This window comes from Tamandua tetradactyla, chromosome 7 (assembly GCF_023851605.1).
Source record: "Tamandua tetradactyla isolate mTamTet1 chromosome 7, mTamTet1.pri, whole genome shotgun sequence".
Classification (NCBI taxonomy): domain Eukaryota; kingdom Metazoa; phylum Chordata; class Mammalia; order Pilosa; family Myrmecophagidae; genus Tamandua; species Tamandua tetradactyla.
The window spans coordinates 51,450,189-51,470,450 of NC_135333.1; the positions used below are offsets into that span (position 1 = coordinate 51,450,189).

General features: G+C 36.1%; 1 protein-coding gene across 2 annotated transcripts in view; it reads left to right on the forward strand.

Moving 5' to 3' along the window:
• The first annotated feature begins 646 nt into the window (after positions 1 to 646).
• USP6NL (USP6 N-terminal like) overlaps positions 647 to 20,262 on the forward strand; it is a 261,997-nt gene continuing 242,381 nt past the window's right edge. The window contains exons 1-2 of one of the 2 annotated variants that reach the window (XM_077169438.1): positions 647 to 928; positions 12,635 to 12,721. In XM_077169438.1, coding sequence (XP_077025553.1) covers positions 12,700 to 12,721 — 22 coding nt within the window. In that variant the 5' untranslated portion in view covers positions 647 to 928; positions 12,635 to 12,699. Of the gene's footprint in view, positions 929 to 6,215; positions 6,492 to 12,634; positions 12,722 to 20,262 lie in introns of those variants that run through there. The other variant, XM_077169439.1, reaches the window with a different exon arrangement.

Genomic DNA, 20,262 nt, shown 5'->3' on the forward strand with positions numbered 1-20,262 from the left:
ATTCCTCTTTTTATGGGAGACCCTGGAGATTAAAACTCTTGACAAATTTCCATGATATAAAAAAGGGAAGCTGACCTAGAGAAAGATGGGACAAAGCTTAACGCTGGAGAAGTTTTAAGTACAACCGAATCACACACTGTAGCCTATTTAGAGTAATGTGGACTTGAACAAATTAAGTTCCTGCAAAATGACTTTAGTCAGAAGCAATGCCATTTTATCAAGCAAAGGATTATTTTGCCCTAACTAGCAAGTACTCTTGTTGCAGGTGACAACTCTATGAAGGAGGTACTATTATCGCCCCACTTAACGGATGACGAAACCGAGGCAAAGGGGAATGAAAGTTTCCAGGCAATTTGACTCCCAGAAGCCTCGGCTCTTGACCTCTCTTCTGCACGCCAGAATACGTCTGTCATCCCGTGCAGTGCCTGGAAGCATTACTCTGGGTGCTGGGTTCCCGGTCCAGGCCCTCTCTCCCTCGTCGTGCCCATCCCTGGGAAGTCCCACCCAGACCGTCCCGCATCCCAACCCGGGAGGTAGCTCGCCCATCCCCGCGTGCGGCCTCGCGGGAACACTGCGGGAGCGGCGCGCACGTGCCGCCGGGAAGGGCCGCGCCAAGATGGCGGCGGTTGGCAGCGGCCGCTGAGGCGGGCGGGGCCGGGATACGGAGGCGGGGTCCCAGCAGGCCGCCCAGGGAGGCGGGGGCCGTTTCCATAGCGGCGGCAGGAGGTGTCGCGCTGGGGAACTTCCTGGTTCCCGGGCTCGGCTTCGCCGGGATCCTCTTGGAAGGAAACAATGGGGTGGAGGGCACTGCGGTAGCCGCCGCAGCGCAGCGCAGCCGCGCCGGGACCTTTTCGGCGGTGCGGGACCCCGGCTCCTAAAGTCCCGGCTCGGGCTGCTCCCAGGCCTCCGCCGACGGGACGGTCCGGAGGTAACTTCCTTTCCTCCTCTCCCACCGCGAGCGCCGGCCGGCTGGTGGCGGCGGTCTCCGTGGCTTTCTGCGGACAGTGACTTCGTGCGGCCGCGGGCGCCGCCATTCCCGGCCGGGAGGAGGGGAGGCGACTGGGCCCCTTCGGCCCTCGAGGGGCCGGCTCCGGGCCGGGGTTCCAGGGACCTGAAGGGTGGGCTTCTACGGGCGTGATTGGCAGGTCGGTGGACGGGGTGGGGGTGGGGGTTCGCTGCGCGGGGAGCCCGGGGAGTCCAGGGAGCTCGGGGAGCTCGGGGCCGGGGAACCTAGCAGCCCGGGAAGCTGGACTAGAGAAGGGGCCTGCTGACCAGACACCCGGTGAAGTGAAACCTGCCGCCGCCGCCTCCCCTCGAGCTAGTTTCGGTCCCCTGGGAGACGTGTCTCCCTTACAAGTTTCACTTGCTTCCTCCGGAGACCAAGTGAGCAGGACCCAGGCAAACTTCTTACTTTTAAATTGTCATGCTACAGCGGAACTTTGCTTCGTCTAGGCAAGGGGAGGATGTGGCCAAGGAACGCACTAGAAAGCTTGGAAATCTGTGCGCCTTTGTAAAGTTTGCAAAATAGTTTGGAGCTGAAGACTGACGCGGCGTTTCTAATGCTAGAGAACAGTTATTCGCGGGTATTTTCATGCCAGAAAAGAAGTGTCTGAATCAATGGGTGGGCATTTCTATAATTTGAAGATTGAATTTACACTCATCACCTCCACCCCATCCACCTTTCTCTTTTAATCCGTAGATGCTTTTTAGACAGTGAGCTCTAACCTGCTCTGCCCCTTCTTGCACTGGGAAGTACTGCTGAATTGGGGCAATACCCGTTCACTGGAAATCAAGCAACCCAAAGGAAAGAAAATTGGGGACGTTGCCTTACATATTTTGCTTGCTAGAAGAAAGTGGTGTCATTCCTTTATTAACACTTTTATTAACTATTTGGAATAGATATCCAATATTCACAGCTCAGACGACTTGGGCAGAACTTTAGAGATCACTCTGGCCAACTCTCATATATTGGATCTCTGGCCAGTTTTGTCATAGGACGTCAGAGTTTTCTTGTTTTTTTTTTTTTTTAAAGCCATATTAATAAGAACCAGAGGTAACCAAATGAACAGTGGTTTATTTGTTTTTGCTTCTTTGTCAGACCCCAAAATGAATTAAAAACATTTCCAAGTTCGCTCTTCTTTTATAATAAAATTTGTAAACGTGGTTCTAGTTCATTATTTAAAATAAATGTTGATTCAAATTATGTATTCTACATAGGCAATTAAGATATGTCAATATAAATTAATCTTTAAAAGGAAAACATAGTCTTAATTTCAAGTATAGTATTCTAAGTTAACAGAAATTCATTTGTGATTATGTATTTACAAAATTAATGAGTTGTCACAAAGGCATTCAAGGAAGCATCCTTTGCTGGACATTAAGGCTTTGGGCCCTGAGTCTTAGTGTTGGTGGCTCCTAACCATTTTTAGCTAGAGTATCCGGCCCTCTGATGCTCATTACCAGTTTTAACAGCATTTTCACATGCAGATAGTTCCTAGCAAGAAATACTGCCATTGGTTCATCAAGCCAGCAGAAGTGTCAGCTTTGCTGCCATCTGTTAATTGACTTCCCCCTCAAGCATTATTGAGGACAACTACCTGCACCATAGGACCCAATATGGGTCTCTGATGCCAAGCACAGTTTGCACTGGTCTGTTATTGCCCATGTGCCTTTTATCTCAAGTTACTGTTACATTTTGTGGCCAGTGAAATGGGTAAAAAAAGGAGACCAGTCACTTTAAGCTGGTGGCAGATTGAAAATGAATAGAATTCTTTGGCTAAAAAGTACCTGGAGAGTTAAGGCAATTTAAAGCTGGCAGAAGACAACCAAAATATTGAAATTTTGTGAATTGTTGCTTTTGGTGGAAAGAAACAAGTGAACACATTTTCTGGTTGTGTTTACAATTTCACTTTAACCTTTCTTGTTTTGTATCTAGTGCAAAGGTACTTTTACCACTCAAACTATGAACTACCAGAAAGTTGTAGATTATCCCTTCAGTGTGATTTTTGAAAGGCATATTGCATTTTTTAGATGTGATTTAATTGTATTTAGACACTCAACTTTTTTTCTTTCAGAAGTTGTCTCCCGTTATTACAGTGGAAGTCAATACAAAATAATATTAATTATTGGTTTTAAACACAGTATTATTGATGAATTAAATGTTAATTATCAAAAATTGATTTTTTAACATACTTCGATATAATGCGGGAATAAAAAGCATGGAAATTAGTCACAAAGTCTTGGATTCTCAGTTGATCTGTGTCATTTCCACCTCATGCAAATCATTTAACTTTTAAAAGCCCATTTCATTGTAAAATTGAGGATAGTCTTACATTCATTAACTTGTTTAGTAAATAAATGTTTCTCACGTCCCTTTTGTGTACTCTAGGATTTTGTTGTGTACTCTAGGATTTTGTGTCAGGCACATTGTTTTCAACCGTTGAAGTATAGTTTTGGGGGAGGGCAAACCAACTTGCTGAATTTCAATTTTATTGACTTTGACTTGAATTTTCCTCTCTCTCCAACATCCTCTGGCCCAGAAGTTTACTCATTTTCAGTCAGTACAGGGCCTTTGCATAAACTGAAGCTCTCGACTCATGCATGCTTCACTTGGGTTTGCCTCAGTACTTTTGTACTAAAAGTGTTCTGTGTGAGCTGCAGAATGGCTGGGCACAACTTAGTCTTGATTGTTTTATCCCAAAGCCACTCTAGCAGTTTTTGTATATTGGATGGATGGGTTCTTTCCTATGTGTAAAATCCAACTAGATATAAATTCCTTGAAGATAAGGCCTGAGAGTATGTCTCCTTTTTAAAATATTCCTCATGATGTCTACTGTAGTGCTTATTACTCAGTTTTCAGTATTGAGTTTTTAACTGACTTTTAAAGTGATGCTAGGCTTTCATTTTAGCTTTTATCTGGAGAGCTCAACCAGTATGTACAGTTCTGATAGGATATATCATGTGCATTAGACAAGTATAAGATGTAAAGAAGTTAAAAGCCACTTTTAAAAGCTCTGCTTCTCCATAATTAAGTAAGGAAAAGTTGGAAGGGACATTTGCTTTCCTGAATACCTAGAAGTTGACAGTGTAAAGTCAGCTTTGACCAGTGTAAAGTCATTAGAATTTGATAAGTGCTTCTGTAAACCTAACTTAAATTCTACCTGTAGGAGGGGAAATTTGACCTTTTTCTTATCTCATGCTTTGTTAACATACACGTGTAAACATAGTGATGAAACTGAATGATTTCTCATTTTGCTCTTAGGTCCATCTCATTCTTTGATCTAAAAGAAGGAAATACTATGTTGATTTAGTTGACTAGGATAAACAAATCTTTCACTGTAGCGATGACAAGCTTTGCTTTATTTCTCTTGAGCTAGGAGAATACTTATAGCTGTAGAATTTAGCATTGTGTTTCAGGGGGTATAAAAAACGTAAAGAACAGTCTTTTTAGAAAGCCCAAGAATTGTGAAAGTACGAGGGTGAGACCTGGGTGAATGGATAATGACTTTAACATTAACTGAAGTTATTTCTTCGTCTGGAATGAGAAAAAGTTACCTGGGAATCTGCTCTAAACGTATACATTTCAACTGATGGACTGTGAATCGAATTAAGAAAGGAAGGTACTAGAATAATGATAATGTAAAATTTCAGGAGGGTGGCATTTGTTTTGTTGTTCATGCCTGTGTCCTGCAGTGCCTACAACACTGCCTGGCTTTAGTAGCTGCTCAGTAAATATTTATCAAATGAATGAATGAATAGTAACCTTGTATAGTATATGTCAAATTTTAAAGCTGATCATTAGTAATTTATGTACTGGTTTATATGTCTTTGGAAAACCAAATTTTAAATTCATCTTTTCTTATACTGCTTTTTCTTTTAGAAAGTCGTGTTAAGCAAATTTCAGAGCTTTCATTTTTTAATTCACTCAGTCATTAAATTTCTTTGAAACATTGTTTCAAATGTTACAAACATTTTTAATGGATGCTTGAGTGAGAATCTTGTTACATATAGATTAGCATAGTGGACATTTAAGGTTTTTTTTTTCTGCATGGGCAGACACTGGGAATTGAACCTGGGTCTCCTCCATGTCAGCTGAGAACTCTGCCTGCTGAGCCACTGCTGCCTGCCCTGAAGTTTTTTTTTTAATCATGTTGTCGTGTGTATCAGAACTTTATTCTGTTTTGTGGCTGAACACTATTCCGTTGTATTTATAGACCACATTTTGTTTATCCGTTCATCAGTTGGCGGGCACTTGGATTCCTTCCACCTTTTCATAATTGTGGATAATGCTGCTGTGAACATCATTGTGCAAATATTTGATTTTTAGTCCCTGCATTCAGTTCTTTTGGGCATATACCTAGCAGTGGGATTGCTGGGTCATTTGGTAATTCTTTTGGATATTTAAGTTTATATATATATTTTTTTCTCTATTACAAATAGTGCTTCAAGGAAGGCTCTTTAAAGCCTTTTTTTGTGATATGTTAGTTTAACAAGTAGCAATTTAGAAAAGCAGGATCTAGGGATTTCTACTAGAAAATGAGATTAGATTGCACAACTGTGAAGATGACAGCAGAAGCTTCATTGCTCAGGCAGCTGAGATCATAGAGCACAAATGATAAAACTAGATAGTCCAGCTACTTCTGAATGTGGATAAAGTATAATCATCAGCCTTTTTCACAGTAAATGTTCTTTTGCAGTTTGTAGTGAAACTGGCTATCATTTGTACTTGTCTTTTATTTTTAAGGACTAAATGAATCAGTACAACTGTTTCTGCCTCTTAGTGATTGCTTAGACATGGTAAATACAAGTCCTTTATATAAGTGACTATATATATTTATATTGTTTTTATTTATAATCGTTTCATTTCTGAATTTTATTAGAAGTTTTTGCTTTTTCATATTAAAATGTTGTTACTTTCATACAAAAGACTATATGTAATATGTGTTCTGTAGAGACTAATATAATGATGTTTATACCTTCCCCTCCCTCAGTAAATAAGAGCATTACCAATACCCTCTTTAATTACATCTCTCTACCTCAGTTCTACCACTGCCCCAAGGAAATCATCAGCCTCTAAGTTGGGGTCTAGCATTCCCTTTTCTTTATAGTTATATTAAATATGTGTCATGTATCCCTAAACAAGATATTGTTAATTTTACGTATTTTGGAACTTTATATATATTTAACTTTATGTATGTATATACTTCTACATATCTTTATATATATATATTTCCTTTGGTATATGTATTCCTTTGCTATTTGCTTCTTTTCCTCAATGGTATTTGTAAGAAATTTTTGTTGATATATGTACCTGTGTCCGCTCATTTCACTACTGCATGAAACTTGATTGTATACGGATGATGTAATTATTTACCCCTTTGTTAATGAACTTTCCGGTTTTTGCTATTACAAACTGCACTGCAGTGAACATTAAAAAATATCTCAATTGGCACATGGGTGAAAAGCTTCTATAGCCACTGCTCTCTCTTCTGGTTAGTATTTGTCTGGTATATTAATTTTTATGCTTTTATAGTCAACCTTTTTATGGCTTTATGAATCAGATGTGTGTAAATTGCATATGGCTAAATTTTTTAAAGTATAATCTTTTCAACGGGCAAATTTGGTTAATTTATATTAAAATTAATACCTTTACTTTCCCTATTAGTCATCTTTTCCTGTAATATTGCTATGTGACAAAGGACTGCAAAATGTCATGGCATACAACAAACATTTGTTTCTTGGCTGGGATTGGTTGGGTTTGGCTACAGGCTGTGGAATCGTTTCATTTCCTTGCCAGGTATCTCCACATTCTGGGACCAGTAGCTACCTTGGGGCATGATTTTCTCATGGTGCAGTATAGGAGTACAAGAGGATGCAGACAAAGTCATTGCTCTTAAAACCTCCAGTTATAACTTGGAGCGTGTCATTTCTGCTCACATTCCAACAAGTCACATGGCCAGGCCCTAAAATCCATCAGATGGGTACGTTTACTCTACCCCAGGGAAGCCTTGGCAAGGGCACTGAGGAAAGGAAGACATATGATTAAAGATGCTGTCTTCCACATCTTCCTGAGTAACAGCATAAAGGACTTGGAATATTTTAATTCTTATTACCCCCTCCCAATTTTTGTTCAGTGTTTTGGTTTTTCTTTTTTGGAATTACCAATTTAGATATTATATATCTAATATTTGTTTAGCTTTACCCATATTTATTATTTTTCCTTACCATCATTTCCTGTATTTCAGACCTTCCTTTCAGCATCATTTTCCATCTTTGTGAACTGTAGTGTTAGAAGAGTCCTGTAGTGTTAGAAGAGTCTGTTTTAGTGAATTCCCTCAGTTTCTGTCTGGAATTATATTTATTTTGTCAATTTTCTTGAAAAATTGTTAACCTGAATGCAGTTATGGCTTAACAGAACTGTCTCTTAGTACTTGGAAAATATTATTCCACTCTCCTTTGGCTTCTGTTGTTGCAGTTGATAAATCACCTGTCAAATCTCATTGTTTCTTTGTAATCAGTCTGCCTTTTTTTCTTTGTCATTGATGTTTTACAGTTTCACTATGATGTGTCTAGGTGCAGTTTTAGTTGTACTTCTTGCAACTGTTGAACGTGAATATATGAATTGGTATCTTTTTTGAATTCAGGAAAATTCTCAGCTGTTCACTCTTTGTATATTGTCTCTCTCCCTTTCTTCATGTTTTCTTTCTAAAACTCTAATTGGTTATTCATATTAGACATTTTTAGGCTATTTTCCACATCTCTTAATATTTCTTTGTAATTTTCACCTCTTTGTCTTCCTTTGTTGCATTCTTGATAATTTCAGATCTATCATCTGGTTCATTAATTTTCTTCAGTAGTATTGAATTTGTTGCACCTGTTATTGAGGTTTAATCTAGTATTCTGTTTTTAACTTGATTGTTTTTCAAATCTGTTGCCTTGTGTTTTGCTCATGTTTTCCATTTCACACATATATATATGTATGTGTGTGTATATATATATAATTTTTTTTGCATGGGTAGGCACCGGGAATTGATCCTGGGTCTCGGGCATGACAGGTGAGAACTCTGCCTGCTGAGCCAGTGTGGCCCACCCTCCATTTCATATTATTTAAAAATGTAATTAATGTCCTTACTCTTCTTTTCTTTATTTTTTATTTTGACTATGGAACTTATTATTTCTGATGAATTTTGCTTATTGTGTATAGTGTTTGGTTTTGCACTCATTTTAATTGTAACTGTGGAATTTATGATGAGGTTTGAGTTAAAATGTGCTTTCCTCCAGAAGGGATTTGCATTTGAGGACACTATCAACCCAGGGTAACTTAATTTCTAGGCTTGGAGATTTTCACATCATACATGTAGAATAGATATGAACTTGAAACCCATGTGAACCTTGGTTTCGTTACAAATTTTCAGGGAATATTCCCCCTCCCAACAGACAATACACCTAGATTCAAGGGACGATTTTCCTTACAGTCTCCCTTTGAGGAGTAAAGTTTTTTTCTAGTTTATACTTTCATTGGGTATATTTAGTCCTTTGTGGTGGTGGAAGGGTTCTAAGCTTTATGTGGTTATTATAGTTTAACTTCCCATATTGCATAGCCTGAGGTTTTGTCTTTTGTTTCAGTCATGATTGTTAAAACTGAAAGCTCTTTAGCATTGTTGAATAGAATTTTCTGTAATGATGGAAATGTGCTTTATCTATACCATCCTGCATGGCAGCCCACAGCAACATTGAAATGTGGCTAGTGTGTCCAGGGAACTGAATTTAAAATTTTATAAAATTTCAGTTAATGTAAATTAAATTAGCCACATATGGCTGGTGGCTACTGTATTGGACAGTGCAGCATAGTTATGGTAGATTGTCAGATGCCTCTAACATATTTACTGACTTGAGTATCCACTTTAGGTCTCTGAGGATTTCTCTTAGTTTCTTGTGAATTTAGCTGTGCATTTAAAAGGATGCTCCTTAGTTTTTATCAAGCATTTTTAGGTATCATGATACCTAAATGTAGCAAGAGGGTTCACAAGCCATTTGAATGCAAATATATTGGGAACATAAATTCTGATAGTGTGATTTCTAGTTGGAGACCCACTTTATTACTTGGAAAAAATGGAGAAGTTCACAGAAGAGTAGTGGAACTGATATTATATAGTTAAAAATTATGAGAGAATTAATTAAATAATTCCTTTGCCCTTCTTATTCTAAAAAGGATTTTAGAATGCTAAAAAACAGTGCTGTGGTGAAAAATTATTTACACACTGTCTTCAGGTTCTTGGTGCCATTAAGTATACAAATATTTTATTTATACAAGAACACATAAATAAAAAAGTATGTATACATTTAAAGCGAAAAATATTTTGAAAACATGGATGAAAGCAAACAAGCTTGAGGGATCATAGGGAATGGTGGTATGGTAGGAATAGTAAAGAGTTTTGACATTCAGTAAAGTATTTGTTTTGCTTTGGGATTTGTATGGGGCTTGTGTTAGTAATTTAGCTGAAAGGATTAAGAAAACATAAGTAATAAATGCTAGCTATTTCTCAGACACTTTTCTTTCTATTTTGTTGGAATTTTGCCCCTAAGCATTTATTAACAAAAATTGTCTAAATTCCTTGTCATATCTGTTACATTAGGATTCACTTACTGTTTTGGTATCATAGGTACATTGATTCTTAAATTATAATTTGTTATGACAGTAAAAAATGGAGATCACAGCTTTTGGTGGAAATTGGGGTTCTTTATGCATTTCTTTCATAGGAGAAAATATTGTACAGAGAAATAAGTTAATGTTAATTTGGTCTCTTGAGACCAGTTACAAATGTGATAACCAAATACTGTAATTTATAATTCTATTACATATAAAATGGCTAAAATTGGGGCTGCTGAGCTTGTTCTAGAACGCATTATTTAATGTTATAATGAAAATCAGGAATCCTTTTTTTTTTGGTAGACAGTTAAACCCTCTGGATTTAACTGCCTTAAGTGACTGAAATCATGTTTAGGCCATGTTTAGTGCATGCAGTAAAGAAGGGGTAAGGTAATGCTTATTTTCTTTTAACTAGATCCTATGAGTTCTCTAGGACTGCTTTTGCCTTCTGATTTGTGCATGTCAAGTTTACTTCTACGGTTGGAAGTATCACTTGAGAGAACCCATTTTTAGATTACCATGAGTATAAATTTTCAAGCTAAGAATAAATAGCAATAGCTCAAATTCCTGGAAAATGAGATTAAAGGCAAAATTTTGCAGGAATACTTGCAAATACCTGTGAATACCTTGCATGTGAAATTGTAGATTCAAGACAAATTACTTTTTTTCTCTAAAATATCTTGAATACCTTGCATGTGAAATTGTAGATTCAAATTACTTTTTTTCTCTAAAATATCTTGTATGTGAAATTGTGGATTCAAGTCAGATTACTTTTTTTCCTTCTTTGATGGTATGAAAAACAAAGTAAAAGTAAGGTTTTTCTTCATTTTTGTTTATTCAGTGGGAGGGATTAGAATTTAGGGGAGAAGTAAGGAAATCTCCAAACATTTTTTCTTATGTGCTAGCGAACTGCTTTTTTGCTTAAAAGAATCTGTAGACTAACTATTTTGAATGTAGGTGGCATAATCCATGTTTTAAAGCTGTGGTTAGCAGAGCAAAGAATATGGAACAGTCTGAAGCAGTTTACATGTTTTCAAGTACTAGTCCATGACATTTTATGCGAATTCAACACATGCCATGTTAAATATTTGTGAGTTGTAAAACTTGTGTTCATTTACCATCTCAGAGGGTATGGTTATAAATCCACTGTTTAAAAATTTTATTATCTTAGTGTTTTTGAGGTTACCATTTTTAGTGCTGAGAAAACTTAGTTTCTTAAGAACTTAAATCCTTAAATAAGTATTTTTAGTGTCCTTATGGTTATGGCAGGAGGGGGCACTATATGGCATAAGGTCCTTTGGCATAACTAGTTAGAAGATTAAAGGTTAAGAAAAGAACACTTTGATATAAGCATGAACACAGAGGAAAGTCCTTGGGCAAAGGGGCTAGATTCTCCAAGTATAAATATGAGTGGACTTTTGGATCTTCTTGAACACTTACTCTACTTTGCATATTTTAAATAAGGGATCACCTTTCCATGTCATCATTCAGACTGCTTCAGTCATCATGTTCTACTTTCCTAGGAAGGAAAACAAAATGTAACAAACTAAATGAAGCACTGTCAAGGGAGTTTAGTTATTGTGAGAAATTTTCATCACATATTCCAAAAATAATGTGTGGATTATATGTTGTTGTAGATTTTCCATACAACTTCTCATTTCCATTGGGGTAATTGGGTTCTCTGGATATAAAAGTCATTTAATATGCTCTTGCTACACAGATATAGAAGAAAGCATGTATGGTGGTAGTCAGGTGGTTATATGGTAATCCTATGATTACAGGCACTAGTAATTACAGTATGTGATCCATGCTTTACAGACAAATGCTGATACAGCATCTTTTCATTTGGTAAATATTTATTTCTCTTGTATGCTACACTACATGAGCAAAGTATATAAGTGAGACAAGTGTTATTTCTTCAGAAAGTGTTATTTCAGACTAACTTTAGTCTGATTCAGAAGCAGAGGTCTTTAGTATTTATGCTGTTTGCTTAATTTGAGCTTGAAAAATGAAGTAACCATCACTTCTCATGTTTGCAAGGAGTAGTTTAACAGTTTAAGAGGGAGGCTGCACATCAGGGGGCATAAATGTAAATTTTGCATCAATATCTTAATTTATCTGTGCTTTATGTTTTAGATTTGGGCAAGCAGGCATTTGTTTATGTATTCTTGGTTATATGTAAGCGTACATTAGTGTTAGTTTATGCCTCATTTTCTTTAATATATAAATCAAGAGAGGGAAGACTTAAAATATAAATCTTACCAAAGGATTAAGTTGGTATATTTAATACAAGATGATTTATGTTATATTCTCAAGTGAAAATTCTTAGGTAGTATTTATCAAGTGTATTTAAAAAATACTTAGAAAAAAATGCCTTGGAAGGAAACATGCCCCAAATTGTTGGGTAGGTGGAAGGGTGTTCTGTTATGGGAGAATTTTTCTTTCTATTTTGTTGTAGTTTCTCATTTTTCACAAGAGCCCATATTACTTTTATAATGAGGAATGCAGTCCATTATTAGAAAAAGTCTACAGCAATAAGTTTGGTGATTTTTATTTCATGGTTTAAGTAAATAGTTTATATGACTCAAAATGAATTTAGCAGGTTCGATGTGCTAAATTTACCCTACAAGGACTGTGTTCTTTCTATGATTCTATTTATTTGGTATTGGGAAGGGAATATGGAATAAGTTTTTAGTAATCGAAAACTAAAGCCATCTGTTCATAAGGTTCTGAATGGTCATTACTTTATATATATTCGACTTTTGGAGTAACTTCTTTCAGAAAAAAGAAAAATATGAATTGAATCTTGATGCTTTAAAGAAAGATTGATAAAATTGGTCTTTAACAGGTGACAACAAGGGATTCTTTTGGAAATGGTAGAGAAGTTCTGAAACTTAATTATTTTCCTCATTGCCTTCTGGAAAACTTTATTTTAAATACTGACCTTTGGAAAATACTATTTTTTTCTCTTTGTTTCCTGACTAGGACATGTATTCCTCTGAGAAACCTTGGACTGCGCATTTTGGTTTAGTATCTGGTTTGGACAACATATGGAGACATTTTCAGTCATGAGTAAGTGTACCTATTTGTTTCTTTTCAAGGGTCTCAGGGGCATTTGTAATATCATACTTAAAAAAAATGAAAAAAGTTTCACTGCTGAGCAAGTTGGAATTATGTTACTTCATCAGAGATTGAGTAAACTATGGTTCAGCCCAATACTATGCACTTGACTGTTAAAATAAAACAAGGAGATAATTTTGTGATGTTGGATTTAAGAAGTTAGGTATGATGAGGAGAATGGGTGTTACTGATTTCTTGGCTGATTTAGTTCTATTTAAAATGGTCTATTGACTAGCCATTGGAAATACAGCTCTTTTAAAAAATAGAAACAGTTGATCATGATTAGCAGAGGTTTTAGTGTGTGAAGTTCATTGTCTAACATAGGTTAATATGATATTAAGGGGATAAAGTCTTTGTTCATGTCTTTGATGGAAGAAAGAAGTAAGGCTATACTACAGACTTAGCAAATTTGATGTAGATTTTTATCTTCTCAGTTGTAAGGGAATTGAATATATAATATATTCTGTCATTCCTATCTACTTCTGTTTATGAACAGATCTGATTTTGCTATTTTGTGTGAACTGTTTCTTTTTAGGGGCTGAGATGAGACTTGAAATTTTTACCCTACCTGGAATCCTATGATGGTTTTGATATACTTTTAAAAAGTACAGATTTTCTGATTACAGAAACTTTAGGATGGAGTGAGCATTTCCTTATAGGACTATAATGTTAGAGAGTTTAAAATTTTTCACATATTATTCTTATTGATTATATTTACCTTAGTATGGATAGAGTAGCTTTTCTCATCAATTTAAGTAATTAGGGAGGTGATATATGAAAACAAGGCTGTTATTGTGAAATCTTTGCTTTCTACTAAGAATATTATTGCAAGAAGTGGTCTTTGAGATTCAAGGCTTTTTAGTGGCGTACTTTTTTTTTTTCCGTTCTACATATATATCAGTAATTCACAATATCATCACATAGTTGCATATCATCATCTGATCATTTCTTAGAACGTTTGCATCAATTCAGAAAAAGAAATAAAAAGACAAAAGAAAAGAAATAAAACGAAAACGGGAAAAAAAAATTATACATACCATACCCCTTACCCCTTCCTTTCATTGATCACTAGCATTTCAAACTAAATTTATTTTAACATTTGTTCCCCCTATTATTTATTTTTATTCCATATGTTCTACTTGTCTTTTGACAAGGTAGATAAAGGAGCATCAGACATAAGGTTTTCACAATCACACAGTCACATTGTGAAAGCTATATCATTATACAATCAGCGTCAAGATGCATGGCTACTGGAACACAGCTCTACATTTTCAGGCAGTTCCCTCCAGCCTCTCCATTACATCTTGAATAACAGGGTGATAGCTACTTACTGCATAAGAATAACCTCCAGGATAACCTCTGGACTCTGGAATCTCTCAGCCATTGACACTTTGTCTCATTTCAGTCTTCCCCCTTTGGTTGAGAAGGTTTTCTCAATCCCTTGATGCTGAGTCTCAGCTCATTCTAGGATTTTCCTCATAGTGGTGTACTTTTAATAAGCAAAGATAGTTGCTAGATGGGTTCAAATACAGATCAGAAAGAAGCAGTTTTGAGGAAATGCTAGGGAAGTATAACAGTTTAAAAATAGGAATAGATATACAGATAGATAGCATATATATATATGAATAAAAATAATCTTTATGTTATTAGAAAACCCATTTAGAGATCAGGTGTCATAGCCAGTGGCACCTCTAAAATTTCTGTACTTAAGGATTCAAAGGTGGCAGTCTGATTATATGGGAAGGACTGGGTAGCAGCTAGGAGACTCTTTTTATTTTATTTAATTAATTAATTTATTTTTTGGGAGACTTATTTTGAAGCAGTGGGCAAGAATAATGGGTAACTAAAAAATTTTTTTTCATATTCCCTCCCTAGAGTTTAAAAGAAAATTTGGATAGTGTGTGTCTAGATGAATTATCTATGCAAAATTCCCTGAATCTTTCCATGTCATGAATCCTACAGAACCTGATAGTAATGGTCCAGCATTCTGGTATAGACTGACATCGTGGGGCTTGGTGCTGGGTGGCCTCTGGGGGTTTCCTTGCATACTCCCCTGCCCCAAGAGCCAGAGCATCTATTTCCCAGGACTCCCCTACCATATGCTTGGCACGCTAGTTGAAATGCTCCAACTATAAGGCCTAGAGAATCTGTTGATGCTATTTTTCTAAGTGTTTTATGTTCTGTCTGGTTCTAAGACTGAATATTTATTTTGTGGAAAATGTGTTATATGATGCCATTACCATATTATAAATATTATTGCGGATTGTTAACTTTATTACAGTCCACAAAAAATCTTTTGATTTTTAATATTTAAAATGTTATTTTTTTCTGTATGTGCATATTTTGCAATGCTTACCATTTTTCAGATTTGTCCATTTTATTTTATCAGTGGTGCCAGAGATGGAATAAAGTTATTACACTTGCACTGTGGCTATAATTTGAAGTGCATCTCTTAGATCTTTAATGAAGACTAGAATAACAAGCAGAGTTTATGTAAAAGGCTGTGCCATATAGTTTCTAGATTTTGATTTGGCTGGATTAAGTTAAAAACAAATGAAAAAAATGCCAAAAAACAAATAAAAGTGATTATTTAGGGTACTACTTAATTTTTTTCCCCAAGCTTTAAGTTAAGGAAAAAAAAAAAGAGAGAGAGCTTGTTTGCTTTATTTAAAAATTTTCATCTTTATTTGTGTATTTTATTTCAGTTTTTTCAGGGACATTTTGTTCTTCAATTAGTTACATGGCATGTTTCCTAAGCTAGTCTTTTTGGATGTCAGTTTTCTTCCCCCACTGGGCATTCAGGAGGGCCTGCTTATTGGGCTTGCTGTGTCCTGCCCTTTGGCCTAAATCATGAAGTGAACTTTTTGAGGGCACACTGGATATGAAATATTTCTCATTTATCTGAGGGAAAAGTAATGACAGTGAGTGATTTGGGATGTAGTTTTCTAATAGGATAGGAACAAAGATCTTCATTTATTCAAGCAGTATAATTTTAGCCATTGTGATGTTAGGATGCTATTGGAAAGATGTTCTTAAGACTAAGAGTTCATGCTGAATTGAAGAACAATTTGTTTTAACATTTGTTCAGTCAGTAATGTGATAAATAATTGAGTAGATCACTAAACCCCTCAGGAGTGGCATAAGGTTCTTCTGAGTCCTTTTAGATAGAAAAATCATGCAGCAAATGATAATGTCTTTCCCCAAATATTGGCTGAAACGTCTCTCCCTGTTTTAAGGGAGAGTGGTATACCTGAGAAATACGTTGAATTGTATTTTAGACTGTTGTGCCTGTCATTCAGTGAAATCTTGAAAAAAATTTCCTTGTAAATTGTAACAAGTACCTTTTGATATATTAAGACTTGTTTGATAAATTTAGAGCTTGGAATATAAAATTTTCAATTTGAAGTATTTTTAAAATGAACTGATAGCCAGTGATTCTTAACAGGGGGAGATGAATTTGAAAATGTTATTGAGCAGATGGCTGGCACCCAGGGCAGGGGATAGGGAGGGTACATGGCAGTCCCTTTTGAGAGCTATGTGTTGCCTCTCAGATCTGTGGCAGTGGTAAACTATAGGTAAGAGAGATAGATACTAGCGAAAATTGATGCTCAGAAAATTTACAACATCAATTTCAGTGGCTCCAAGTGTTTTTCTTTGTTTAAGGCAGTTCATTGTGTTAATACTGACCATTTAAAATGGAATATACTTTGCTTCTTAGTTTAAGGCAGTTCATTGTGTTAATACTGACCATTTAAAATAGAATATACTTTGCTTTTAGCTAATTTATTTTCCTTTTGACTACTTGGTCAGAAAACTGAGTAATTTTTAGTTTGAAATTATGGTAAGTTAAATATGAACTTAATGTATTTCTTGTTCATAGAGTATATTCAATTATAGTATTTCAAATAATTTTTTAGGAGATGGTTTGCATTTTTTCTTCTTATTTTTCATATAATTTCAAACTTCCAGAAGAGTTGTGAAAACTATCAGAAATCCCCATATACTTCTTACTCAGGTTTTCAGTTATTTACATTTTGTCTATTTGAGTCTTTTTGACTTTTTCTTTCTCTCTCTCTCTCCCTGTATATGTGTGTATATACACATACATCTATATGTATATATGAAATATATTGATTTATAGGTAAAGCAAACATTTCCTATAAATATCTGGTTTCTTTAGTTGCTTCTATTAAGTCATTTAATTTCTTTGCATACATATAAATTACAGTAGCTAGCAAACTTGAACACCCACCAACCCTAAAGAACACCTAGGGCTCTATTTAAGATTCTACAAAGGTTCCATGCACTATGATTATCTATTAAGTCATTTAAATTCTTTGCATACTTGTAAATTACAGAAGTAGTCTGTAGTAGTGAAATTTCTAGATTACTTTTACTAGTTTAAATCTTAAAAATTCAAAGGATTTGCCTACAATTGCTGTCATATTATTCAAAAGCTGTATCATGTAGCATTTGAAGGTCATCATTAAAGTTTTTCTTTTAGATTTAAGGTATATTGCATAATATATGTAAACTTGGTATGTAAATCAACTTCAATTAGAGTATATTAGTGCATCACAAAGCAGAGTGCCCCAGATATCCTCTGTATAACAACTTTGGGATACTCTTTCTTAAGAACAGTATAAAATTCCATCTGAGAGCCACTAAATTTTCTGGTGGCAATCTTCTTCATAGTCCCAGAGTCTAGAAACCTGGGTTCGAATACTGGCTTTGCTGCTAATCAGCCATGTTATATATGATAAGTAACTTGACATCTATAAGCACTGCTTTCCTTATTTGAAAATGTGGGGACTGGACTAGAAAACTTGTTAGCCTTTTTTCTAGCTCTAACATTTATGATTAAGTCAGTGAGAAAATTATTTCCAGTTTTGCCTTGTATAGGGTACATGTATTTGAAAAAAATGAGGCATGCCTTTATTAGACTAAATTAAGAAAACTCTTTCACACGCAGTTTTCAAGGTTTTTGGACCTATATGTGTTGCTTTGAGTTGGAATTTCAGTATGATTGATTTCAGAAATACTGTTGTCCCAAATGCAGGTGCATGTTTTCTTTTATTTTTTTAAGGCCTGTGCAGGCTCCGGGAATCGAACCCTGGTTTCTGGCATGACAGGCGAGAATTGTAATACTGAGATACTCTTGTACCACTGTCTCTCTCTCTTTTTTTAATTGTGAAAAATCACATATATTAAAAAAAACAATATATTTCAAAGCACACCACAGCAATCAGTTGTAGAACAGATTTCAGAGTTTGGTATGGGTTACAATTCCACAATTTTAGGTTTTTACTGCTAGCTGCTCTGAAACACTGGAGACTAAAATAAATATCAATACAATGATTCAGCAGTCACATTCATTTGTTAAACCCTCCCTTCGCTGTATAACTCCACCATCTCCTTTGATCTTTCTCCCAGTCTTTGAGGTTATTTGGGCTATGCCCATTTAACTTTTTCAGATTGGAAGGGGCTGTCAATAATAAGGGATAGGGGGATGAAATAGTTGATGTTCAGGAGATGCTGGCACCTCAACGGTTTCAGGATTTATCTGGCCTAAGAACCCATCTGGAGATTACAGGTTTCTGGAAAGTAATCATAGTGCATGGAACCTTTGTAGAATCTTAGGGTTGGTGGATGTTCTAGTTTGCTAGCTATGGGAATGCAATATACCATAAACAGAATGACTTTTTAAAAGGGGAATTTATTAAGATGCAAGTTTACAGTTCGAAGGTTGTGAAAATGTCCCAATTAAAGCAAGTCTATAAAAATGCCGAAATTAAGGCACCAACAAGAGGTTACCTTCACTCAAGAAGGGCTGATGAAGTTCAGGGTATCTGTCTCAACTGGGAAGGTACATGGTGAACATGGTAACATCTGTTAGCTTTCTTTCCAGGCTCCTTGTTTCTTGAAGCTCCCCCAGGGGCATTTTCCTTCTTCATCCCCAAAGGGTTGTGTAGACGCTCCTGGTTCTCCTGGCTCTCAAGTTTTTTCAAAAATGTCTCCTCTTTCAAAGGATTCCAGTAAACTAATCAAGACCCACTAGGAATGGGTGGAGTCACATCTCCCTCTAATCAAATATTAATACCCACAAATGGGTGTGTCACATCCTCATGGAGATAATCTGATCAAATTTCCAACCTATAGTGCTGAATAGGGATTAAAAGAAATGGCTGCCTCCACAAAATGTATCAGTATTAAAACATGGCTTTTCTGGGGGGGGGCATAACCCTTTCAAACTGGCACAGTAGGAATGTTTTTAAGGTTAGATTTGGCAAACCTTGGTGAGTAGCAATATTTAGCTGAAGCTCCTGTAAAAGTAGCCTCTGGAATAGCCTCTGGACTTTATTTGAACTCTTTCAGCCACTGATACCTGATTTATTACAGTTCTTTTCCCCCTTTTAGTTAGGTAGGTATTGTCAGGGTCAGCTTATCCCTGGGAGTCATATCCATGTTACCAGAGAGACTTTGACCCCTGGAGGTGCATGTTCTTTTGATTCTTTTTTTTTTTTTTTTAATATCCAAGAAGTGATTTTTTTATTTAGTGACAAAGTGGACGTTGATGATTCTCTTAAAAGCACAATGGATGGAGTAATAAGGATCCTAAATGGAATGTGTTAGAAAGTATCTGGAAAGTGAATAAAATGGGAAAACACATTTTAGAACACTCCTTAAGAAATTGTTATGAAAAAGAACAGAATTTAGGCAGCAGCTAGACTTTTAGAGAAGTCAAATGATAACTTACTTTCCTTAGAATTGGAGTGATTTCTTAAGCACATGTAAAGGCTCATGTTAAGGTGCCTGTAGAAATACCAAGTTTTAGATAGAAAGGGGTTGCTCCAGATTGGTATTCAATATCTTTGAAAGCCAAAGAGAATTCAGCTCAAGTCAAGAAGAATAGCTGCCTTCATTTTACTAGGAGGAGAGGATGTTCTCTTAGAAAGAACTAGGAACTAAACTAAGAGGGTTGTTTACTTGTTTCTCACAAACCCAAAGCTATTTCAATGGCACAGTCCGTATCTTCTGTGAGAAAATATTCTGTGATACCTAAAATAATTTTTTTAAATGCTTAGAAGTTTATCAAAATATGTCATTTGTTTATTATCAGGGTGGCTTTTGTTTAACTCACTTTTTTGAGTATCTGCTATTTTACTACAGTCACACAGGCCAGTTACTTATTGCTCTAGTAACAGGTCATCTATTCCTACATCCTGGTGTTTATTTCCTTTCACTGATCTTTATTTCCTTTATTCCAGGTTAGGAGTCAGTTGTTAGCAATGCAAACAGGAAAAAAAAAACAAAAAGCAAAAAAACAGAAACAGCCTTGTGGAGACTCAAAGATTAGCTTTATGATCTTTGGACAGGTTATTTAAAGTTTAGGCTTCAATTTGCTCATCTGCAGGGGCCTTAGTGTTTGGACCCTGACTTAATTTGTCAGGCTGCTATGACAGATAACACATATTGGGTTGGTTTAAAAACTG